At 33.6% G+C, this 27,944-nt stretch overlaps 1 protein-coding gene across 2 annotated transcripts in view; it reads right to left on the bottom strand.

Annotated features, from left to right (window-relative positions):
* Positions 1 to 8,754: 8,754 nt before the first annotated feature.
* LOC143248232 (inaD-like protein) overlaps positions 8,755 to 27,944 on the bottom strand; it is a 225,622-nt gene continuing 206,432 nt past the window's right edge. Inside the window, exons 7-10 of one of the 2 annotated variants that reach the window (XM_076496657.1) lie at positions 20,894 to 20,924; positions 20,283 to 20,399; positions 18,871 to 19,025; positions 8,755 to 9,818 (exon numbers count right to left, since the gene is read on the bottom strand). In XM_076496657.1, coding sequence (XP_076352772.1) covers positions 9,560 to 9,818; positions 18,871 to 19,025; positions 20,283 to 20,399; positions 20,894 to 20,924 — 562 coding nt within the window. In that variant the 3' untranslated portion in view covers positions 8,755 to 9,559. Of the gene's footprint in view, positions 9,819 to 18,870; positions 19,026 to 20,282; positions 20,403 to 20,893; positions 20,925 to 27,944 lie in introns of both variants that reach the window. The other variant, XM_076496655.1, reaches the window with a different exon arrangement.

The following is a 27,944-nucleotide window of genomic DNA, read 5'->3' on the forward strand; positions in this document are numbered from 1 at the left end:
ATACTTCATTAAACGTTCTAATACCAGTATAAAGTGTTCCTAGATACTTCACTAAACGTTCTAATACTAGTATAAACTGTTTCTAGATACTCATTAAACGTTCTAATACTAGTATAAAGTGTTCCTAGATACTTCATTAAACGTGTTAATACTAGTATAAAGTGTTCCTAGATACTTCATTAAACGTATTAATAATGGTATAAAGTGTTCCTAGATACTTCATTAAACGTTCTAATACTAGTATAAACTGTTCCTAGATACTTCATTAAACGTTCTAATACTAGTATAAACTGTTCCTAGATACTTTATTAAACGTGTTAATAATGGTATAAACTGTTCCTAGATACTTCATTAAACGTGTTAATAATGGTATAAACTGTTCCTAGATACTTTATTAAACGTGTTAATAATGGTATAAACTGTTCCTAGATACTTTATTAAACGTGTTAATAATGGTATAAACTGTTCCTAGATACTTCATTAAACGTGTTAATAATGGTATAAAGTGTTCCTAGATACTTCACTAAACGTTCTAATACTAGTATAAACTGTTCCTAGATACTTCATTAAACGTTCTAATACTAGTATAAACTGTTCCTAGATACTTCATTAAACGTTCTAATACTAGTATAAACTGTTCCTAGATACTTCATTAAACGTTCTAATACTAGTATAAAGTGTTCCTAGATACTTCATTAAACGTTCTAATACTAGTATAAACTGTTCCTAGATACTTCATTAAACGTGTTAATAATGGTATAAAGTGTTCCTAGATACTTCATTAAACGTTCTAATACTAGTATAAACTGTTCCTAGATACTTCATTAAACGTTCTAATACTAGTAAAAACTGTTCCTAGATACTTTATTAAACGTGTTAATAATGGTATAAACTGTTCCTAGATACTTTATTAAACGTGTTAATAATGGTATAAACTGTTCCTAGATACTTTATTAAACGTGTTAATAATGGTATAAACTGTTCCTAGATACTTTATTAAACGTGTTAATAATGGTAAAAACTGTTTCTAGATACTTTATTAAACGTGTTAATAATGGTATAAAGTGTTCCTAGATACTTCATTAAACGTTCTAATACTAGTATAAACTGTTCCTAGATACTTCATTAAACGTGTTAATAATGGTATAAACTGTTCCTAGATACTTCATTAAACGTTCTAATACTAGTAAAAACTGTTCCTAGATACTTTATTAAACGTGTTAATAATGGTATAAAGTGTTCCGAGATACTTTATTAAACGTGTTAATAATGGTATAAAGTGTTCCTAGATACTTCATTAAACGTGTTAATAATGGTATAAAGTGTTCCTAGATACTTCATTAAACGTTCTAATACTAGTATAAACTGTTCCTAGATACTTCATTAAACGTGTTAATAATGGTATAAACTGTTCCTAGATACTTCATTAAACGTTCTAATACTAGTATAAACTGTTCCTAGATACTTCATTAAACGTTCTAATAATGGTATAAACTGTTCCTAGATACTTCATTAAACGTTCTAATACTAGTATAAACTGTTCCTAGATACTTCATTAAACGTGTTAATAATGGTATAAACTGTTCCTAGATACTTCATTAAACGTTCTAATACTAGTATAAACTGTTCCTAGATACTTCATTAAACGTGTTAATAATGGTATAAAGTGTTCCTAGATACTTCATTAAACGTTCTAATACTAGTATAAACTGTTCCTAGATACTTCATTAAACGTGTTAATAATGGTATAAAGTGTTCCTAGATACTTCATTAAACGTTCTAATACTAGTAAAAACTGTTCCTAGATACTTTATTAAACGTGTTAATAATGGTATAAAGTGTTCCGAGATAGTTTATTAAACGTGTTAATAATGGTATAAACTGTTCCTAGATACTTCATTAAACGTGTTAATAATGGTATAAACTGTTCCTAGATACTTCATTAAACGTTCTAATACTAGTATAAACTGTTCCTAGATACTTCATTAAACGTTGTAATAATGGTATAAAGTGTTCCTAGATACTTCATTAAACGTTCTAATACTAGTATAAACTGTTCCTAGATACTTCATTAAACGTTCTAATACTAGTATAAACTGTTCCTAGATACTTCATTAAACGTTCTAATAATGGTATAAACTGTTCCTAGATACTTCATTAAACGTTCTAATACTAGTATAAACTGTTCCTAGATACTTCATTAAACGTTCTAATACTAGTATAAACTGTTCCTAGATACTTCATTAAACGTGTTAATAATGGTATAAAGTGTTCCTAGATACTTCATTAAACGTTCTAATACTAGTATAAACTGTTCCTAGATACTTCATTAAACGTTCTAATAATGGTATAAAGTGTTCCTAGATACTTCATTAAACGTTCTAATACTAGTATAAACTGTTCCTAGATACTTCATTAAACGTTCTAATACTAGTATAAACTGTTCCTAGATACTTCATTAAACGTTCTAATAATGGTATAAACTGTTCCTAGATACTTCATTAAACGTTCTAATACTAGTATAAACTGTTCCTAGATACTTCATTAAACGTTCTAATACTAGTATAAACTGTTCCTAGATACTTCATTAAACGTGTTAATAATGGTATAAAGTGTTCCTAGATACTTCATTAAACGTTCTAATACTAGTATAAACTGTTCCTAGATACTTCATTAAACGTTCTAATAATGGTATAAAGTGTTCCTAGATACTTCATTAAACGTTCTAATACTAGTATAAACTGTTCCTAGATACTTCATTAAACGTTCTAATACTAGTATAAACTGTTCCTAGATACTTCATTAAACGTTCTAATACTAGTAAAAACTGTTCCTAGATACTTCATTAAACGTGTTAATAATGGTATAAAGTGTTCCTAGATACTTCATTAAACGTTCTAATACTAGTATAAACTGTTCCTAGATACTTCATTAAACGTTCTAATAATGGTATAAAGTGTTCCTAGATACTTCATTAAACGTTCTAATACTAGTATAAACTGTTCCTAGATACTTCATTAAACGTTCTAATACTAGTATAAACTGTTCCTAGATACTTCATTAAACGTTCTAATAATGGTATAAACTGTTCCTAGATACTTCATTAAACGTTCTAATACTAGTATAAACTGTTCCTAGATACTTCATTAAACGTTCTAATACTAGTATAAACTGTTCCTAGATACTTCATTAAACGTTCTAATACTAGTAAAAACTGTTCCTAGATACTTCATTAAACGTGTTAATAATGGTATAAAGTGTTCCTAGATACTTCATTAAACGTTCTAATACTAGTATAAACTGTTCCTAGATACTTCATTAAACGTTCTAATAATGGTATAAAGTGTTCCTAGATACTTCATTAAACGTTCTAATACTAGTATAAACTGTTCCTAGATACTTCATTAAACGTTCTAATAATGGTATAAAGTGTTCCTAGATACTTCATTAAACGTTCTAATAATGGTATAAAGTGTTCCTAGATACTTCATTAAACGTTCTAATACTAGTATAAACTGTTCCTAGATACTTCATTAAACGTTCTAATAATGGTATAAAGTGTTCCTAGATACTTCATTAAACGTTCTAATAATGGTATAAACTGTTCCTAGATACTTCATTAAACGTTCTAATACTAGTATAAACTGTTCCTAGATACTTCATTAAACGTTCTAATAATGGTATAAAGTGTTCCTAGATACTTCATTAAACGTTCTAATAATGGTATAAAGTGTTCCTAGATACTTCATTAAACGTTCTAATACTAGTATAAACTGTTCCTAGATACTTCATTAAACGTTCTAATAATGGTATAAAGTGTTCCTAGATACTTCATTAAACGTTCTAATACTAGTATAAAGTGTTCCTAGATACTTCATTAAACGTGTTAATACTAGTATAAACTGTTCCTAGATACTTCATTAAACGTTCTAATACTAGTATAAACTGTTCCTAGATACTTCATTAAACGTTCTAATACTAGTATAAACTGTTCCTAGATACTTCATTAAACGTGTTAATAATAATATATACTGTTCCTAGATACTTTATAAAACGTATTAATAATTAGAAAGGATGAATATGTGGGACTGGCCCGTATAGTGGTGTCTGACAACCAGGTTACTAGCCTTTCACGTAAAATATATTTAGAAAACGAATAAGTTTGTAAAATGTGAACATAGCAATGATACGTCCATTATCATGTGTTACCAGTGAAACAATACTTCCACACCACCGTACCATGTATGGGGTAACGTTAATGATACGTCCATTATCATGTGTTACCAGTGAAACAATACTTCCACACCACCGTACCGTGTATGGGGTAACGTTAATGATACGTCCATTATCATGTGTTACCAGTGAAACAATACTTCCACACCACCGTACCGTGTATGGGGTAACGTTATAGTTCTAAAGATATCGGTTCGATTTATAGGGTTTGATATAATCTCTTCTTACTACAGAAACGCAGTATATATAAAATCTGATTAAAGAGTTAGATGTATGGTGGAGAGAGGGTGACATTAAGACAGGCCTGTGATCTTAAACTTCGTAACAGTTGATTCGGTTTTACAAACAGAGTTTCATTAATCAGCTACGCAAATTTCGAAACAAACGTGTGTTGTTTTTTCTTTTACAAATCTGGAAGAAAAACTCTTTACTTGAAACAGTATATTATTTTGTTTATCATAATGAACATATTTTATTATTATGTTTGGGTCCTAGAACGATCGGTAAGACTCTAATCACGACAGGTCTAAAGAAATGTATAGCTAGTTGTTGTCAACATTTTAAGTATAACAAATTGTGATCCAATGTCAATGTCAAACTTCATATGACGTTTTGTGGAAACTCTGTAGGTGATGGAGAAAAATGAATATTATACAAAGTTGAGGAATTACTGTACGACATGTAACAATTTCAAGACAATAAAACCATTGCAGGCCTATTTTATTAAAGAACAAATAATGGATAGAAATAGTGAGCTGGTCACTATGAATTATGTAAGTTACGAGGAATGAAAAATGCTCTATCCACTACAGGTATCGAAACTTGGATTCTCACGATGTGCCACTGGTGGGCATTCGAATTGTAAAATACGTTCGGCAATTTTCTTAGTTTTGAGATATTACTGTTAGAAGGCGTCTTTGTTTGTTTGTTTGTTTTGGAATTTTGCGCAAAGCTACACGAGGGCTATCTGCGCTAGGTGTCCCTAATTTAGCAGTGTAAGACTAGAGGGAAGGGAGCTAATCATCACCACCCACCGCCAACTGTTTTACCAACGAATAGTGAGATTGACCATTACATTATAAGGCGAGCATCTTTGGTGTGACGGGGATTCGAGCCCGCGAGCCTCGGCTTACCAGTCGAGTGCCTTAACCACCTGGCTATTGAAGAAATGAAGGATGTACATCATTATAACCGGATATACGTTGTAGTGAACTATCTACTATGTAATAACGTGATGTTACAAAGCACAATACGTGAGGATACTTAGGAAACAATATGTATGTTACAGAAAATTAGGAGAAATGATATGTTAATTTCACATAGCATTGAGGTGACGTATTCTGTGCTATAAATAGATTCACATATGTATAATAGAGAGTTCGATTATTTAGTGGTTGGTAGAAGCTACGTTTTAACCCCATATGACTTCATATGAATTTCACTATATATTTTATAAACCTTTTGGCCAAGGTATGTCTAAAGGAAACGGAAACAATATGATGAAGGAGTACATTATACCTTATATAATCACTCCTAAATATGTATTTTATCTTATTAAAGAATATGAGTGAGTTTTCTCCAGTTGAAAACACTATAAACAGTTTTGGATCTTTGTATTCTATGTACTAGAAATAGACTTTAAATACTTGGCAAGGGAACAACTGTAGAACATGATTTTCAATTAAGGTAAAAACAACATGAAGAAACCACATCACAAAGTACTATTAAGGTAAAAACAACATGAAGAAACCACATCACAAAGTACCATTAAGGTAAAAACAACATGAAGAAACCACATCACAAAGTACTATTAAGGTAAAAACAACATGAAGAAACCACATCACAAAGTACATGGAAGAAAAGGTACCATTAAAAAACAACATGAAGAAACCACATCACAAAGTACTGTTAAGGTGAAGAAACCACATCACAAAGTTACCATTAAAAACAACATGAAGAAACCACATCACAAAGTACCATTTTTATTTAAAGTTTTCACAACGTACATTTTCTTGTCACTGTTACATGAAACGCACTTTTCTGTTCTTTAATTTGTAGGAAAATAATTCAGCTATATTTTGGTCAAGAGGTCATTCAGGAAAAGTGATTTGTTGATCACTTCACAACAACTACAGGATAAACTCTTGACACAGTAAGTAACTTAATCAGAGAAAATACGGTGACGTTTTTTGTTTTTTTTAAATCAGATTTGTGGGCAGTTTTTCAGGCACAAGGGGATTCTATCACAGTTACTCTGCACCCTGGTAGGTTAGCTCTATCTTTTATAATGACAAAAGTTGAGAAATCACGAACCTCCAAGACCCTTAAAGAAATTCCTCAAAAATTAATTAACACAGGTGGTTGAGCCTAAATAGACATGTTAAAAGGGCGACTAATCAACAAGGGTACTTACCTTATGGCATGTAATTCAACAAGGATACTTTACCTTATGGCATGTAATCCAACAAGGGTACTTTACCTTATGACATGTAATCCAACAAGGGTACTTTACCTTATGGCATGTAATCCAACAAGGGTACTTTACCTTATGGCATGTAATCCAACAAGGGTACTTTACCTTATGGCACGTAATCCAACAAGGGTACTTACCTTATGGCATGTAATCCAACAAGGGTACTTATCTTATGGCATGTAATCCAACAAGGGTACTTACCTTAAGGTATGTAATCAATAAGGGTAATTACATTAAAGTATACGATCGACAAGGATAATTACAATAAAGTATGTATATCAACATTAAAGTATATAATCAACAAAGGGTAACTACCTTAAGGTATTTAATCAACAAGGGTAACTACCTTAAGGTATTTAATCAACAAGGGTAACTACCTTAAGGTATTTATTGAATAAAAACAACTACATTAAAGTACCCAAACCAGAAGTATCGATTTCACCAAGTATACAATCAACAGGTTTAGCTTTTCTAAAATACACAAACAAAATAACAAAAATCAAACAACCTGATACACACCACAGGTTAAACATGTAAACTATACTAAAATATACTAATGTAGTAGATACATAAAAACATTAGAAATTGTAGGCGTAAATATGATTTAGAAAATTCGTGAATGTGACTTTCATAACAGCAAAGAAAACTGTGATAGAAACTATAAAAAGTCACTGTGTTTACAGGTGACAAGGGTAGCTATCACGAAATTTACAAGTGACAAGGGTAGCTATCACGAAATTTACAAGTGACAAGGGTAGCTATCACGAAATTTACAAGTGACAAGGGTAGCTATCACGAAATTTACAAGTGGGAAGGGTAGCTATCACGAAATTTACAAGTGACAAGGGTAGCTATCACGAAATTTACAAGTGACAAGGGTAGCTATCACGAAATTTACAAGTGACAAGGGTAGCTATCACGAAATTTACAAGTGACAAGGGTAGCTATCACGAAATTTACAAGTGGGAAGGGTAGCTATCACGAAATTTACAAGTGACAAGGGTAGCTATCACGAAATTTACAAGTGACAAGGGTAGCTATCACGAAATTTACAAGTGACAAGGGTAGCTATCACAGAAATTTACAAGTGGGAAGGGTAGCTATCACAGAAATTTACAAGTGACAAGGGTAGCTATCACGAAATTTACAAGTGACAAGGGTAGCTATCACGAAATTTACAAGTGACAAGGGTAGCTATCACGAAATTTACAAGTGGGAAGGGTAGCTATCACGAAATTTACAAGTGACAAGGGTAGCTATCACGAAATTTACAAGTGACAAGGGTAGCTATCACGAAATTTACAAGTGACAAGGGTAGCTATCACGAAATTTACAAGTGACAAGGGTAGCTATCACGAAATTTACAAGTGACAAGGGTAGCTATCACGAAATTTACAAGTGACAAGGGTAGCTATCATGAAATTTACAAGTGACAAGGGTAGCTATCACGAAATTTACAAGTGACAAGGGTAGCTATCACAGAAATTTACAAGTGACAAGGGTAGCTATCACGAAATTTACAAGTGGGAAGGGTAGCTATCACAGAAATTTACAAGTGACAAGGGTAGCTATCACGAAATTTACAAGTGACAAGGGTAGCTATCACGAAATTTACAAGTGACAAGGGTAGCTATCACGAAATTTACAGGTGACAAGGGTAGCTATCACGAAATTTACAGGTGACAAGGGTAGCTATCACGAAATTTACAAGTGACAAGGGTAGCTATCACAGAAATTTACAAGTGACAAGGGTAGCTATCACAGAAATTTACAAGTGACAAGGGTAGCTATCATGAAATTTACAAGTGACAAGGGTAGCTATCACGAAATTTACAAGTGACAAGGGTAGCTATCACGAAATTTACAAGTGGGAAGGGTAGCTATCACGAAATTTACAAGTGACAAGGGTAGCTATCACGAAATTTACAAGTGACAAGGGTAGCTATCACGAAATTTACAAGTGACAAGGGTAGCTATCACGAAATTTACAAGTGACAAGGGTAGCTATCACGAAATTTACAAGTGACAAGGGTGGTTGTTATGAAGGTTATAAGTGGGAAGGGTAGCTACGACAAAGTTTACAAGTTATAAGTGTAACCATCACAAAATGTACAAGTTACAAGAGTAACTATCAAAGCTTACAAGAGACAAGGGTAACTATCAAAGTCAGAAGAATAGCTGTCACCAAATTTACAAGTGACAAGAGTAACTTGTCAGAGAAGGGCATCACTGACAACGTTTACAAGTTATGTAGGTAGCTGCCACATGTAACAAGGATAACTGTTACAAAGTTTACAAGTTAAAAAGAGTAGCTCTCATAAAAATGACAAATTAAAGGTGTATATATTACAAACCTTTCAAATTACAATGATGTTTCCAAGAGATACAAATTACGAGGATAATTAATTAATACTAATAAATTTACGAATGACTACACTAAATAATTTAAAAAATTACTGATAATTATATGGTGATACGTTTCTAAATTATTATAATAATATCGTATCAACATTAATCTGTTGTTATGTAAAAGATCGTACGGTTTACAAACACAAACTGAAAGTAAAAGATAAGTACCAGTGATGTAAAACGTGGTCTGTTTTAGTGTTTGTAGAGAAGGAAGTTTAACAATAAAGTAAAATAATCGATTCCACAAAGTTGTGAACAGAAGCAACTTTCTCAGATTCCATAATCTGTGTTCCTTTTGTACAGACAATGCTCCAGGTTTGTGGACGGTGGAATATAAATTATGTAAGTGGGTAATTTAAATCGCTATATATTTACCAATTTTTTTAACTTATTTGATGACACGTTTAAATCCAGTCAAGTTTGGCCTGAATAATGTGGGCTAATTTAAAATATTGTAACTTTGATGCTTGGAAGAAGTGGATATTCTGCGCCATTGTCAACAAGCTCGTCCGAATCGTGGAAATCACTAAAATGGTCTCTTTCCAAGCCACTGTTATTGGTCACTACCCGGCTGTTCTCAGCCACTATGCTAAGCCTTGCCCTTCGACAACTAGAACTGGGGCTGGTCTCTCGAGACGTACCTGCAGAAGTTGACACAAAGTTGGGGAAGCCCAATGTGGACGTTTGGTGACTCACGGGAAGGCTGAAACAAAGAAATATACAATTATTTTTAAAATGTCTTTTCAGTAGTTCATTTCAAGGTATTGTCCGACAGTGATTGTTTTCTGTGATATACATGAATGATTATTCACGCTGGTCCGATTGTGCTGCGGGTAAGCAGTGCAACCTGACGTTAGCTTTTCAACCCCCATTTTGGTAGCAAAGGCCGAAGTTAATAAATTAACTAGTAAAACAATAAACAAATTATATTATTAAAACAGCATAAAACCCAACCAAGTTATAAAAATAAGTGTAACTCCACACATTAAAATTACCCGTAGAGCTTACTGTAATTACCAGTCCCCCGCTAATACAGTGGTAAGTGTACGGATTTACAAGACTAAAATTAGAGGTTCGATTTCCCCTCCGTCGACTCATAAGATATTCCGACATAGCTTTGCTATAAGAAAACTAAAAATATTCATCAGAAATAACAAACAAAACATTTTCGATTCTTATTTCTTTATATTTACGTGATAAATGTTTATATTTACCCAAAAACATTTTAATAATTCCATTGATTTTTCATTAAAACCGTTAAATATTAATTTTTACATCAGTATTTCAACATTAATTATGAAATACTGTAATTTTATCACACATTTTACAGAACTTGAGATCATATGTGAGGTTATAATATTCGTAATAGAACAATATGCGATATTAGTAGAGGGTTGCCTACTAAAAAGGCCCGGCATGGCTAGATGGGTTAAGGCGTGTGACTCGTACTCTTAGGGGCCCGCGTTCGAATCCCCGTAACCCCAAACATACTCACCCTTTCAGCCGTGGGGGAGTTATAATGTGACGGTCAATCCCACTATTCAATGGTAAAGAGTAGCCCAAGAATTGACGGCAGGTGATGTTGACTAGCTGCCTGCCCTCTTGTTTTACACTGCTAAATTAGGGACGGCTAGCACAGATAGCCCTCCTGTGGCTTTGCGCGAAATTCAAAAGAAAAAAACAAACAATACAGACAGAAAAACATGCTAATACTGTAAGCATTACTCAGATTTAAAAATAATAGTTTTATTTAAATCTGGGTTTAATCTATAAGGATTTAATTTTATAACTTCAAAATAAAGAAGCTCTCTTGTCGAAGTCTATTGATTTGTATATATTGTTTTATGGAAAGTCTAAGTTCTTGGTGTAAAGACGCCATATTTTAATATCGTTAACGTTAACTTACATTAAAGACAACAAATACTCAATAATAGGAATAACTGGGGATTGGAGGTGTTAAAAACCTTCCATTAACACCCCCCCCGTTAAAACTATCATCCACAAAGTTTTGTTAATACTGATACAGTGACGTAGGAATAGTTAGATGACAGACAAACAGACAGACACATAAATTTTTGTGCTTTGTGTATACGTGCTGAACTACCAGTGCTTTGTTCGGGTTATAAATTTGAAGAAGGTGTGTGATTAGATGATATGATAAATAAAACAAAAACTGTTACAGAATTAATTTATAACATATTATTACAGTAATCATTTTTACACACAAGTCTTAATGCCCTGCCACAGTGTTTCACGTGAGTAATTACAAAATGATCATTGGTTGCAGAAGTATCTTATGAGTTGAAGCTGAAAGGTTAAGATTAAAATAGCAAGATGGCATAACTCAAAAACTGCTCTTAATATCAGCCTTTGGTTGCTGTTGGAGAAGAAACTTCAACTAACTTTATGTAGCTCTGCAATAGTGGTGGTCATTTCTTCATTGCATTCCTTCAAAGAGATATACAAGAGGTTTCCGTGTTCTTCCCACACTGTTTGTATGTTGTGTCATAGAAAAAATAAAGTTAGAAAATTGATGTAAGGACATGGCGCTATCTATGCATGAGTTAACGTTAACTTACGTTAGAGATAATAAACACTCAATAACAACAGTAACGGAGGGTGAAGAGGTTTCGAACTCCCCCATTAACATGCTCTTGATACAGATTATGATTCCACAAAGTTTGGCTGAGACTGGCTCAGCGACGTCGGGGTAGTTAGGTAACGGATAAACAGACAGACATAGATTTCTGTGATAGATATATATGAAGTTCTTCTACTGGACTGACTATGGCTGTGTTTTGTAATATAAATACACTGCTGGCCAAAATCTTAAGGGCAATGATCATAAAGAAAAAAATATGCATTTTGCTTTGTTAGACTCAACCACTTATTTGAGTAGAGCTTCGAAAGATGAAAATAAGAAAAGGGAAAATAAAAATAAAAAACCTTTTAGCATTTAATAGGGAAAATGTGAACACTATGAAATTAGTCTAAATACTAGCTGGTCAAAAGTTTAAGCCCATACTGAAACGAAGCGTTAATCGGTAAACACGTAACGAAATTTAGTCATTTGTGTTCAAGCATTAGCGTTGTCAACATCTCCCACTGACATCTCCTGTATTACATTGAGTAAAAACATGGCAAAGGCTAAAACGTTGACAGAGTTTGAACGTGGCAGAATTGTCGAGCTGCAAAAGCAAAGTCTCTCTCAACGTGCCATCGCTGGTGAGATTGGGTGTAGTAAAACCGCTGTTGCAAATTTCTTAAAAAGAACCTGAGGGATACGGGTCGAGAATTTCAAGTGGTCGGCCCAAGAAAATTTCGCCGGCGTTGAACAAGAGAATTCGACGGGTTGTCCGGCAAGACACCAGCCGATCGTGGAACCAGATTAAGGCCCTTACGAACACAGAATGCAGCTCAAGAACAATAAGACGGCATCTACGAGAGAAAAGCTTTAAAAACCGTAAATGTCTTCAAAGGCCACGCCTTCTTCCACACCACGAAACGGCTCGGTTAAACTTTGCTGAAAAGCACCAACATGGGACGTAGAAAAGTGGAAGAAGGTTTTGTTCTCTTTCAACGTTACTAGTACGATAAAGATATCCCACCGGAGACATTTTCTACACGATACAGTGGAGGAGGATTCATCATGATCTGGCGTGGCTTTTCCTTCCATGGAACAATGGAGCTTCATGTTATACAGGGGCGTGAAACAGCAGCTGGCTACATTGGCATGTTGGAGAGAGCATCCTTATTGACTGAAGGCCCTTGCTTGTGTGGAAATGACTGGATCTTTCAGCAGAACAACGCTGCAATCCACAATGTCCGCAGGACAAAGGACTTTTTCATGGCGGATAACGTGATTCTCTTGGACCACCCAGCATGTTCGCCCGAACTGAACCCCATTGAAAATGTTTGGGGGTGGATGGCAAGGGAAGTCTATAGAAATGGACGTCAATTACAAACAGTGCATGATCTTCGTGAAGCCATCTTCACCACTTGGAATAACATTCCAGCCAGCCTTCTGCAAACACATATATCGACCATGCCAAAGCGAATCGAATATTTGCAGTTATTCGCAATGACGGCCGTGCAATTCGCTACTGAGACCTCTTGTTGGGCATTTCCTACCCTGTTTAGGACTTCTTTTGGGTATGGTCTAAACTTTTGACCAGCTAGTATTTAGGCTAATTTCATAGTGTTCACATTTTCCCTATTATATGCTTTTTATTTTTATTTTCCCTTTTCTTATTTTCATCTTTCGAAGCTCTACTCAAATAAGTGGTTGAGTCTAACAACACAAAATGCATATTTTTTCTTTATGTTCATTGGCCTTAAGATTTTGGCCAGCAGTGTATATGGGGTTTTTGACACTGAACTTACTGTTGTTGTAAAATATTACGAAACTATGCTTGAATAGTAGATCAGAAACGAGTGTTTCGACAGTTACTCTAAACATTATTCAACATAAGTTATCTTACTGTATCAGTTTATTTGCCCTACTTTCCTTAATATGTATAACTTTTGGATGCTCCATATTTTCCACAGTCTCAAAATCGTAATATTTTCAAAACACGTGAGACAGCTGAGCCACTTAAACAATAAATTCCAAATACGTATGTGTTTTATTGGAAGCAACTTTATTGACATTAGATCTCACAGATGAAAACAAAATTTTTAGAATTATTACTGAGAGTTTTCGCAACCATAAAGAAATTCTTTGTTTCATCGATCGAACTTTCACTCGGTCTCTAATACTTGTCTACAGTTTTACTGGTGAAATAACAATGCGATTGAGACAACTAGGCCTAAGGAAATAAAAAATTGCTGGTCACCTGACAATCACCGATACTTCTGAATATATATGTAAAAAAAAAAGATAAAATAGCTTCAAAAACAAGGAAATGAGTTGAATGAACCATTAGGCTTAGTGCTTAAGCTACTATAAGAACCAGATTATATGAAATGATTGTGCACGCAACGTGTGTCACTACTCTCCAACTGAAGTGTCATACAAACAAATATGTCACTACCTGCGTATTTTAAAACCTCATGTTTATCCTAAATGACTCGCGATAGACCTACAGTTTCTGTTCTTATGACCATGATCAAATAACGAGTTTCTACACTGAACTTAATATGTGTATACGGTTTGGAGGGACTTTATTCAACACAATGTATAATATTCAATGAAAATATTAAGTTTTCGCTACTTCTGTTCTTCAGTTCACCCAGGTTCTTACAAATAAAGAGTACTCATTCGGGAAGAGCATGCCATATTTTATATTATTTATAAAGTAGTTGCAATACTAGCTAGTAACTCAGATGCCAACTGGGAATAACAACACTAATACCAAATGCCTTTCACTTTGTTGATAGCATAATTAGTAGTTAGGGGGAATGTTTGACACTACATGATGATTGGCTGCAAGGGTTGTGACGATGATGTCATATTGTCAAGCATAGGGTACGTTGCTACGGAAATGGTTTCAGGCCGCTACGCCACTGGACAGTGGAAGTTGTCTGCTGTCAGAGAGCACTATGTTAGGCGTGGCATTATAGTTCCAGAGATACCAAACAAAAAGTGTTTTGTTATGGACACAAAGTAGCACCAGATGGCGTAATGGTATGATTAGCGTGCAGATAGTCCGCCAGTAAAAGGTGGTGTATGTCATTGGGTCATTAATTCTATAGTAACAATCAGTTTTAAAACTAACAGTTTAATCTAATTTGCATAACACTGTGTTTATAGTTCAGCTTTATAAGTGCCATCGTAGGATGACAACATATACCTACTAACAACGTGTCCTCTGGTTCCACTCTGTGAAACTATGACGTTATCGACGCTGGCGTGCCACACACTATGACATCATTAATTTTATCTCCTCCCACTAAAGCAGCCAATCAGTGCATATTCACATTTAGTTATACTGCACACTCTTGATGACGAGAAACCCATTTGACATAAAAATGTATCTCAGAACGGCTGGTATGGGTATTAACACTTTTATTCATAAGCAGAGAACGACGTTTCAACCTTCCTAGGTCATCTTCAGGTTAAGAAAGAGAGAATGTTTGAATGTGACCGTTGACGGACACGTGTGTTAGGGGCGAGAGTATAAACGGATACCGGATTATAGGGGGCGTTGCAGTTGGATGTTAGATTATTAATTAGTATAGGTATAAAGGTGTTTGTTCCTTTAATTTTGGTTTCAGTTGTTATATAAGTAGGGCTTCTTTGATTTTGCGTTTGTTTATATTTGTTTCCTTACTTAATATCTGGATGTTTTCTATGGTTATGTTGTGTTTATTTGATTTGCAGTGTTCAGAAACGCGTGCAGGTTTTATTGTGTTATTTGAATCTAGTTTCCATTTTTCTGCTTGTTTCTCAAATATAAAATTCATGGCAGTTGTTGCATTGTATTTTATAAATAATGTTGGTGTTGTGTTTGTCAGTGCAATTTTTACATAGTATGGACTTCAATTTCCTGATGTTGGTTATTTTTTTTCGCTGATGTCTGGAACATATGGTATACAGCAGTATAAGGTTTGGCAGTTTGTTGTATCTTGTGATTTATTATTGTTTGTTTGTTGTTTGTCAAGGTGTGTGTGTATAATTTTTTCCACGTTTTTTTAATGAAATTTGTTGATGTTGATAAAGTGTTGTTTTATTTTGTTAATTTCATCATTAATTTTATCTGGTGAACATAGTTTTGTGTCTGTGTTTATTTGGTTTCTTAATATGTTGAGTTTTAGTTTTGTTTCATGTGCTGAGTCCCAGTATAATCCAGTGTGGGTGAATTTTCTGTGGATTTCTGTTTTGAATTGTGTATCAGTTCTTGTGATCTTGAGATTAAGAAAAGCTATTTGGTTAGTTTTTTTCCTGTTCACAGGTAAACTTAATGTTGGGGTGTATCGAGTTAACGTGGTTGAAAAAACTAAGTATGTGTTCTGTAGATGTGAATCCAGCAATTGTATCATAAACATACCTGTACCAGAATAGTGGTGGGTGTAAGGCTGAACTGGTCGCTTGAGATTCAATCTATATCATAAAAATGTTGGCTAGAACTGGTGACACGGGATTCCCAGAATTAGACCATTTATTTGTAGGTAGTTTTGGTTATTGAAAATAGAGCTAGTTTTGGTGGTAGTGAATTCTATAAAGGTTGCTAATTGGTTGCTGGGGATGTGTATCCATGAGTTGGGGTCTTGGATATAAAGTTCTAAAGCTATCTTGCAGGCATCAGTTGTTAGGACTTCTGTAAGAGGGAAATTACATCTAAACTGACCATTAAGGCTTTATGATTTAGTTGATTAAGAATATATTTAAAGTTAAAAGAGTCTTTTAAAAGGGAGCTGGCTGATTTTACAGATTTTGAAAATGCCCATGTTCTATATTTACCGAGGTTCAGTTAAATGATTCGTAGGTCGACATAATAGGTCGTAGTGGACAATCAGGTTTGTGAGGTTTGAGGGTGCTGTATAGTTATGGTGTGTGTGAGTCGGTATTTCGTTAGTAAGAATAAATGTTTTCTGAGATTGTGTTGTTGTTTTTCCATTTGTAGTAGTATTTTGTTTAATTGGTTTCATCTGTTTTTTTGTGTTTATTAGTTTAAATTTGTTTGTATCTTACAAGATGTTCATTTTTTGAATGTATTCATTTGTGTTCATTATAACTATAGCTTTGCCTTTATCTGATTTTAGAATTTTGACGTTGTTGTCTTGTTTTAAGTTGTTTATAGAATTAATATCTTTTTGTGTGAGGTTGTTTTTTAGACTTCTTTTCTGTGAAATTATGTTGACAGTTTTGTGTGAAAATTCTTTAAAAAGTTGTTTAAGATACAGTTTTGATGTGTTTCAGAGAAATAGATGTTTTCAGTTCTACCTGGAAAGTTAGGTTGTTAGTTGCCGGTGGAATTTTTGTCGAAGTTGTCTTCTTCATGTTTTTCGTTGTTTTGTTGGTGTTTTCATTTTGTGTAGAGTGGATCACCAGCCTTCTAGCTAGGTCTTCCAGACAGGCTTTCATTTCGATGGATGGAATATTTCTACGTGTTACTGCGAAGTTGGGTCCTTTGTTGAGTAGATGTATTTCTTTATTGCTTAATTTTCGGTCGGATCTGTTGTCGCCTCAGTTTATCTAGTTTCTTGTTGTTGTCACCTTAGTTTATCTAGTTTCTTGTTGTTGTCACCTTAGTTTATCTAGTTTCTTGTTGTTGTCACCTTAGTTTACCTAGTTTCTTGTTGTTGTCACCTTAGTTTATCTAGTTTCTTGTTGTTGTCACCTTAGTTTATCTAGTTTCTTGTTGTTGTCACCTTAGTTTATCTAGTTTCTTGTTGTTGTCACCTTAGTTTATCTAGTTTCTTGTTGTTGGTACCTTAGTTTATCTAGTTTCTTGTTGTTGTCACCTTAGTTTATCTAGTTTCTTGTTGTTGTCACCTTAGTTTATCTAGTTTCTTGTTGTTGTCACCTTAGTTTATCTAGTTTCTTGATGTTGTCACCTTAGTTTATCCAGTTTCTTGTTGTTGTCAGATAAGTTTATCTAGTTTCTTGTTGTTGTCACCTCAGTTTATCTAGTTTCTTGTTGTGAAGGGCCTTCTTTTTCTTGTCGTTCTAACTATTAAGTTGATTGATGTTACGTTCTACGAGTTCATAAAGGTCTGGTTGAATGCAGCAGGACAGTTGATAGTCTAGATTAACTTTTTGTTTTTGTAGGTCATTTAGTTCTTTATATTTCGAGCTTAACATGACTTTTAGTAGTTTGTTCTGTAAATTATGGATAATGTTTGTACACTGATTAAAATTCTTAAATAGTTTTATCTTCACAAAATTAGGGATTGTTCTGTAAATTATGGATAATGAAGTCTTACTGTCCATCACTACCACAGGAGTAAAATTTGTTTAAGGTATGAAATCTTAAACACAGTTTCTAAACATAGCAGCTTATAATATGATTAAAATTCTTAAATAGTTTTATCTTCACAAAATTAGGGATTAGTTTTACCTTTCATCATTGATTGATGAAAGAAATGTAATTTCTTCTACTGAGAATTTTTTGGTTTAAGTTTCTTAGTTTCATTAGGATCGCACGAGCGTGCACAGTTAACAACAGCATATTGTAGGTAAGTTCAAACATAACGGAGAATAACTGCACATTGTATCCACTAAAGTTGGCTGACACTGTTCATATTCGATCTTCAGCTAGGTTTCATACAGAAATATCTTACGCAGACTTCAAGAGAGTTTCTTACATTAGCCTTGATATCATCAGTTGGGATGGTGGTAATTATTACGTTACTTTTTTATACGTGGCCTGACAGATACGTTTCTCGAGTCGGAATCTGCAAGTCGCGGGTTTGAATCCCGTCACCGAACACAACGTAGGAGCATATTAATATGATGGTCAATCACAATTTTCATTGGTAAAGTTAGCCAAAGAGTTGGGAATGGGTGATGTTGAATATCTGTTTTCCCTCTATTCTACCAATTCTAGATTAGGGACTTCTAAGGTAGATACATCTTTGATTAATTTTACGCAAAACGCAATAAACAATCTTTCCTACGAAGTAATTTTCTAACCTTAAAAGGATATATAAAATACCACTTAAGATTATACTAATATGGCTAATCCTTTCCCTAATTGTTTTTTTATTTCAAATGTGGCTAACAGAGTACCAGTACTTATATCATTTTTTCAAACTTTAAAACTCACGAGTTAGTTTTGAAGCAGAATAAACCTACAGAAACTACTACTTACCTGGGGCGCTGGGCCTGAACTTTTTCTTTTGTATCATCTGAATAGGCTGACCAGGTTGATGTCCGATTGCGAAGTTTCGCCCTGGTCCACTCTTGGATGGCCAAAGTCAGGGCATACACACGACCAAGCAGTAGAACAATTGCGCCATCTGTGTTCTATGAAAACAATGATCAAATAGGGTAAAGAAGAAAGAAACAAATGATATAAGTATAAATCAAGAAGGAAGTAGATGATATAAATATTGATAATAAATGGAACAAAGAAACACTTCATAAAAAATCAAGTATAGAAGTCGACTTTGTTATAATAAGACGATTTTGAAGCCTCCTTGTGTCTTTACAATCCATGTCTCATTCAAGTAAATGATAGTCCTTGTTTGTAGGGCTATCATATACAAAGCACAACATTCCCCCTGATTACATTTCATAATCCATTTAGTGCACAAGTACGACAATTTCTTAGGGCTTGTTTTAACAGTGATCACTTAGAAATCCATAAATGTTGCATTGAGTAATTTGACCAGTATACCAGTGATGTCGAGAAAACCCACTTGTAGAGAAATATCTATGTAAAAACGGCTCGTTTGGGCTGAGAAAATATTTTACATAGAAGAGCGAACAACGTTTTGACCTTCTTCGGTCGAACCTGACGATGACAGAAGAAGGTCGAAACGTTGTTCCCTCCTCTACGTAAAAATCTTCTCAACCCAAACGAGCCGTTTTTACACATATATGACCAGTATACCTTTGTATGGAATAATATGAATAACATATTCTCCAACTGCTTGTCGGTTCACAGATATGTTGCAGCAACAATTTGTGTTCAACTGCTTGTTGGTTCACAGAAGTGTTGCAGAAACAACTTGTATTGTTTTTACAGACTGAGATCCTACTTAATTATGTTGCGTGCTGTTGTATGTGGCATGTAAATGGCCTATGTCACTGACCTTTGTCTTTGTGGGTTCTCACCTGTTACTAGAGACGGTACTTTGTTTATCCGACTTGAGTGAGACTTGTTGCATGTCTTTTTTCTAGATGGTCCTAGTAACCCAAACTGATCCATCTTCTTTCGTTTTCCATTGTCATTAAGTACAGTAAATATCCCAATCTTAAAAATTCTAAACATCTTGTACTCGTATCTTTCAAGTCTAATTATTATTTTCAAATACCTTGTAACTACATAAAAACAGTCCATTTAGAGCTAGTTACATTTTAGGTGTTTTATCCTTAAGAGTATAGATGCATTATAAATTCTCCATGAGAAAGCACGTGAGACAAGAACTGGTATTTGTTAACTAAACTCTGAAAATCCCCAAAATCAGCAATTCAGTGTTTAAAAATTATTTCCACACTATCTGTGCTTGACATGTATGTTTTAATACCCCCCCCCCCATTCTTACTCTGACATCTTACCTTTAACATCTCTGCCACATCTTTCTGATTGCTGTCCCTGAAGTTCAACCCATTGATTTCCAGTATTTGATCTCCCTGGAGAATTCGACGTCCGTGTTGGGCTGCGATACTTCCAGGCTGCTGTGGAAAGAGTTTTGTTATTGAGTCAGACAGCCTCGGTTCCTACAAACTAGAGATTAGAGTCAATATAAATTGACATCACAATTTATATCACAAGAAAGCTTACGATTACCTTACCAGGGTTGAATAAAGACAATAATTGTCAGATATCATTAAAAAAAATGAAGTGCAGAAATATCAAATATTAACAAAGTTGTTGTTTTAAAAAACTCCACAGTGGGTTATCAGTGTTCTGTTTACCACGGAGAATCGAACTGTGGGTTTAGCCATTATGAGTCCGTAAACTTATTACTGAGCCACCGGGGAACATCACTAAAGTTTGAGATACCATGAAATTAACACTCAAGTTGTCATATAATTTATGTATAAGATTTATTGTACATAGAAAAGGAACGTCAATCAAAAAAACAAACAAAAACCTTTTATCTTGAACGTACATGGCACAAAACGTGTAGACTTTACTGATTAATAAAACACGAGTCTTTGCTTACCACATATGTGATAAAAACTCCTCTTCCATTCCTGCATAAGAACAAAAGAACAGTTGATGAACTTGTCCCTATATAACACGATACCAGCATTTCAAACATCAGAAAAACTCTTCACAGTTAAACAACATTGTCTTCATCATTACTTTAATGTCGATAAATGCTACATTTTTAATGACGTATCGGTGAAGTCAGCGTGATAAAAGGATGTACTCGAAGACTCTAATTAACGTTGAGATTTTCTCGTGTTATTTCCACTGATGGTGGTTTGTTTGATTTGAATTTCGCGCAAAGCTGCACAACAACAATCTACGCTAGTCGTCCATACTTTTGTAGTGTAAGACAAGAGGGAAGGCAGCTAGTCATCACCACGCACCGCCAACTCTTGGACTACTCTTTTACCAACGAATAGTGAGATTAATTGAAACACTATTACGCCCCCACGGCTGAAAGGACGAGCAAGTTTGGTGCGATGGGGATTCAGGCTCGCAAACCTCGAATTACGAGTCGAGTGGACTAGCCATCTGGTCATTGGTCATTCTCATTCAACATGGGAGAGGCTATAATATATAGATATCATCTATTTTACCAGTGAAGGACACGGCTGATGTTGACCTTATTTTGCACAACGTGCAACATCACAGCAGAATCTGTACAGGAAAAGCAAGCATTATCTTTAGAAAGCAACAATAGAACTAACTCAGCTAAAACAAAAACATTTCTGTACGAAATGTGTATGTGAAAACACGATAGAAAACTAGACTCACACTACTCAGAAAGTTGTGAAGCATTCTACATTCAGATTAGAAAGTAGAAAATGACGTATTCCTGCATAACACAAAGTAATAAAAATATAATAGAGGTTTTAAAGTAAAATGCACCACGTATTCCTGCATACCACAAATAACAGAAATATAATAAAGGATTTAGAGTAAAATGCAAGTACCTCTGCATACCACAAAGTAATGCAAACTATAATAAAGGTTTTAGAGTAAAATCCACGTATCCCTGCACACCAAAGAGTAATAAAAATACAATAAATGTTTTAGAGTAAAATGCACGTACCCCAACATATCACAAAGTAATGAAAACTATAATAAAGGTTTTAAGGTAAAATGCACGTGTCCCTGCATACTACAAAGTAATAAAAATACAATAAATGTTTTAGAGTAAAATGCACTAAGTATACCTACATATCACAAAGTAATGAGAGCTATAATAAATGTTTTAGATAAAAGATGATGAAAACACCAATGAGGTTAAAGGACTAGTTATACATTTTAAACAAATGAATTATGTCGAACCTAGATTTCTGTTTGGAGATTGAGCTAGTTAAGCCTACCGAACTATACCGATCCTAAACAACCGTAGAATGACCAAAGTTAATATTCATCTAATCGATTGATGTCGAACCTAGGCTACTGTTTAAAGAATAACCCAACTTGTGCTGTGAATTATGCCAAACCTTTCCTAATTTAAAGAAAAAATGTAACTCGATATAGTGAAGTACACTATACCTTAGCTACTGTCAGAGAACGTGATAGCCAATTGCACTGAATTATAAAACATAGACTGATGTTACGTAACAAACCAGTTTGTAATAAATTACACCAATTCCATGTTACTGTCTAACAAACGTGCTAACTTCTTCATGTATTGAATTATACCAAACCTAGTCTATAAAGAACAAGCTAATGTTTTAACGTTTTATATCATTTAGAGAGTTCTTTTGGATTATCTGGTAAAAGTAAGTTCAAGTGCAGCCCACATGATGACAAGAAAATAATTCATTATTTCAATAAATGTTTGCTCCAACTATGTTCAGTTGTAGACCTAAGATAGTGAATAAACTATTCATCATAAACTCTGACACTGATGTAAGCCTACCTTCAGGTATAACATTTCAACAGAAATTTCGAGACTAATGGTAAATAAACATAATTACTAGAAATACAAACACTCTAACTCAATAGTAACAGGATAGGTGTAATATCTCTCAGTGAATAATGTTTCTGACACTGAACTAACTCAGTGATCAGATACTTCACTATTATCCTATTGTATTATACTATTGGTTCATGTATCACAGGAATTTCGACTTCATAATGTCAATGCAATAACGAGCTCCTACTGGCAATCATGTGAATTAAAATATTGTTTTAGACACCAATCCTTACCTAGTTGTGAATGGGTTTGAACAATTATAACACACAAATAAAACAGCAGATTATTCGTCTTTTAGGTAGTTTTCTGTTCAGATGGTCAGGATATTCTTATTCTCCAGTCTCAGCAGATTTTTGTTGGTTCAGTGATCAACTGAATCCATTGGTGGTCCTCTGAAAACGGTCTTAACAGAATCCTTTATGTTATCCAGCTGATTCACTTTGCACTATGAACTTCAGCTCTGAAATTAGCCAGTTGGAAATTATTTCACTAATGTACTTCAAAAATGATCACCGTAGACGTTCTTGGCTTGAACCACCTGCCCTTCTGAATTTAAAAAAAAAACACATCATTGATTCTCTTCAATGAAACATATTAATTTTGGATTCTGTTTTTCCTTGTGGCAAATATTGTAAGATTACTCCATTTCTTTTCAATAAAACCCAGTCTTATCATGACCAACATTGTTTTGGCTTATGTTTCGCCATTATTAACCGACTTGAGTATTTTATAGATAAAAAGACACACTCGGTCTTCGTTACTCTCTGTACACATTTTGTGTATAAATCTGCCTAGGGACTCTTCCCCAAATGGTTGTACACAAGGTCCAATAGCACTTGAAGTTCATCCCCAAACATTAGTGATGATGGTACGTTGCCTGTAGTTTTTATACTATTGTTTGGCACCTCACAGATTGTTGAAGAAGATATTCATCACACCTTTCTGATACACATTTAGATAAATAACCAACTGATTAAAAAGCATCTAGTGTGCATCTCTTCACTATGATATCAAAAGATGGTTGAAGCGCTGTTGTTTGGTTTCTAGTGTTTTTCTTTATTCCAAGAATCTGTCACATCTCCACACACAAGGTTAATTCAGAATTCTTCACCTGATCTGAATGAAGTTCCATAGGCTCCCAAAACCGGAAACAAATTAACTGTCATATTACTTGCTAGTGTTTGTTTCTTGGTTTAGAACAGCATCTGCTTTTGGTCATTAGGTGAAACAGTTCATTATAACCATAATGCATTTATTTTCAATGCTACTCTGTGCCAGAGGACCAACCACATCAAATTTCTTAAGTGGTACTCCAAAACTGCTGTACGCGCCATGCTTTTCTTTTGTTAACAGCATAGTTCACAATATTTACACCAGTTGTCTACAGACTCCTGGCAACCAATTCAACAGAAGCATTCTCTTACTCTATACAACGATTTTTTAGCACACAATAATTCAACTGATGGAAGAGTATGGACTGTTCAACACATAGAAATTCTGAAAGCACCAACTCCAGGCGTTTTCCCTGTCAACAGTTACCTCCCATTTCAAATATAACAGCCCCTCTTGAAAACATAAGAAATGATCTATGCATAATAGATTTATGTTTTCACGTCGTACTGGGTAACTGTTTGTCATAACGAGTTTTCTGTTCTGTTCTTCATCCACTGAATAACACATGCTCTATGGTTCTGTATAAGGTAGTACATATGATTAAAGTTTCGGGACTCATTTTATTATATGACCTCTTAGATTTTACGTATTTAATAGCCATTTCAAAACTACATTATCGTTTGTTTATTTAAATAATGATAAAAACAATAACTAGACCCTTCTAGCATATATTGATTGGTTTGTTTTGCATTTCGCACAAAGCTACACAAGGACTATCTGCGCTAGCCGTCTCTAATTTGGCAGTGTATGAGTAGAGGGAAGGTAGTTAGTCATCACCACCTACCTCCAACTCTTGGGCTACTCTTTTATCAACCAATAGTGGGATTGACAGATACATTAGAACGCCCCCATGGCTGAAAGGGCGAGCACATATTAAAAGCACAGCTTACAAATTAAAACCACGTAATGAATTATATCGAATATAGGGTAAATCAAGCTAGTATAGGGCCTCGAATTATACTCTGCTGGATCATTGTTAAAGAATTAGCTGATTTCGTGTAATGAATTATACGAACCTAGGCTACCGTAAAAGAACGGAATCGTTTATTGTACTGATTTTCAACGAAACCTAAGGTGATATAACAGAAAATATGGTGAATTATATTAAATACTAGACTCCTGTAAAATATAAAACTAATCTACTGTAATAAATTATACCAAACCTATAGGCTAGTGTAGAATTACTAGTTATCTTAGTAGACTGAATCATACAAAACCTATAGGCTAGTGTAGAATAACGAATTAGCCTAGTAGACTAAATTATACCAAACCTATAAGCTAGTGTAGAATAACGAATTAGCCTAGTAGACTAAATTATACCAAACCTATAGGTTAGTGTAGAATAACTAGTTATCTTAGTATACTGAATTATACCAAACCTATAGGCTAGTGTAGAATAACGAATTAGCCTAGTAGACTAAATTATACCAAACCTATAAGCTAGTGTAGAATAACGAATTAGCCTAGTAGACTAAATTATACCAAACCTACGTTACTGTAGAATAACAAGTTAGCCTAGTAGACTGAATTATACCAAACCTATGTTTCTGCAAAAAAACTAATTATCTTAGTAGACTAAATTATAACAAACCTATGTTACTGTAAAATTACTAGTTGTTTTAATAGACTGAATTATATTAAACCTATGTTATTGTAAAATTACTAGCACTCTTAACAGACTGAATTATACCAAACCTATGTTACTGCAAAATAACGAGATATCTTAGCAGACTAAATTATACCAAACCTATGTGACTGTAAAATAATTAGTTGTTTTAGTAGACTGAATTATACGAAACCCTAGGTTACTCTAAAACTACTAGTTGTTTTAGTAGACTGAATTATACTAAACCCTATGTTACTGTAAAATAATTATTTGTCTTAGTAGACTGAATTATAATAAACCTATGTTACTGTAAAATAACTAGTTGTTTTAGTAGACTGAATTATACTAAACCCTAGGTTACTGTAAAATTACCAGTTGTTTTAGTAGACTGAATTATACTAAACCCTAGGTTACTCTAAAATTACTAGTTGTTTTAGTAGACTGAATTATACTAAACCCTAGGTTACTCTAAAATTACTAGTTGTTTTAGTAGAGTGAATTATACTAAACCCTATGTTACTGTAAAATTACTAGTTGTTTTAGTAGACTGAATTATACAAAACCCTAGGTTACTGTAAAATTACTAGTTGTTTTAGTAGAGTGAATTATACTAAACCCTAGGTTACTGTAAAATTACTAGTTGTTTTAGTAGACTGAATTATACTAAACCCTATGTTACTCTAAAATTACTAGTTGTTTTAGTAGACTGAATTATACTAAACCCTATGTTACTGTAAAATTACTAATTGTTTTAGTAGACTGAATTATACTAAACCCTAGGTTACTCTAAAATTACTAGTTGTTTTAGTAGACTGAATTATACTAAACCCAATGTGACTGTAAAATAACTAGTTGTTTTAGTAGACTGAATTATACTAAACCCTAGGTTACTCTAAAATTACTAGTTGTTTTAGTAGACTGAATTATACTAAACCCTAGGTTACTCTAAAATTACTAGTTGTTTTAGTAGACTGAATTATACTTAACCCTAGGTTTCTGTAAAATAACTAGTTGTTTTAGTAGACTGAATTATACTAAACCCTATGTTACTGTAAAATAACTAGTTGTTTTAGTAGACTGAATTATACTAAACCCTATGTTACTGTAAAATAACTAGTTGTGTTAGTAGACTGAATTATACTTAACCCTAGGTTACTGTAAAATTACTAGTTGTTTTAGTAGACTGAATTATACTTAACCCTATGTTACTGTAAAATAGCTAGTTGTTTTAGTAGACTGAATTATACTAAACCCTATGTTACTGTAAAATAACTAGTTGTTTTAGTAGACTGAATTATACTAAACCCTATGTTACTGTAAAATAACTGGTTGTTTTAGTAGACTGAATTATACTTAACCCTAGGTTACTGGAAAATTACTAGTTGTTTTAGTAGACTGAATTATACTAAACCCTAGGTTACTGTAAAATTACTAGTTGTTTTAGTAGACTGAATTATACAAAACCCTAGGTTACTGTAAAATTACTAGTTGTTTTAGTAGACTGAATTATACCAAACCCTAGGTTACTGTAAAATTACTAGTTGTTTTAGTAGACTGAATTATACTAAACCCTAGGTTACTCTAAAATTACTAGTTGTTTTAGTAGACTGAATTATACTAAACCCTAGGTTACTCTAAAATTACTAGTTGTTTTAGTAGACTGAATTATACTAAACACTAGGTAACTGTAAAATTACTAGTTGTTTTAGTAGACTGAATTATACTAAACCCTAGGTTACTGTAAAATTACTAGTTGTTTTAGTAGACTGAATTATACTAAACCCTAGGTTACTGTAAAATAACTAGTTGTTTTAGTAGACTGAATTATACTAAACCCTATGTTACTGTAAAATTACTAGTTGTTTTAGTAGACTGAATTATACTAAACCCTAGGTTACTCTAAAATTACTAGTTGTTTTAGTAGACTGAATTATACTAAACCCTAGGTTACTCTAAAATTACTAGTTGTTTTAGTAGACTGAATTATACTAAACCCTATGTTACTGTAAAATTACTAGTTGTTTTAGTAGACTGAATTATACCAAACCTATGTTTCTGCAAAAAACTACTAGTTGTTTTAGTAGACTGAATTATACTAAACCCTATGTTACTGTAAAATTACTAGTTGTTTTAGTAGACTGAATTATACTAAACCCTATGTTACTGTAAAATTACTAGTTGTTTTAGTAGACTGAATTATACTAAACCCTATGTTACTGTAAAATAACTAGTTGTTTTAGTAGACTGAATTATACTAAACCCTAGGTTACTGTAAAATTACCAGTTGTTTTAGTAGACTGAATTATACTAAACCCTAGGTTACTGTAAAAT

The sequence above is a fragment of the Tachypleus tridentatus genome, chromosome 4 (assembly GCF_004210375.1).
Source record: "Tachypleus tridentatus isolate NWPU-2018 chromosome 4, ASM421037v1, whole genome shotgun sequence".
In the NCBI taxonomy this organism is placed as follows: Eukaryota; Metazoa; Arthropoda; class Merostomata; order Xiphosura; family Limulidae; genus Tachypleus; species Tachypleus tridentatus.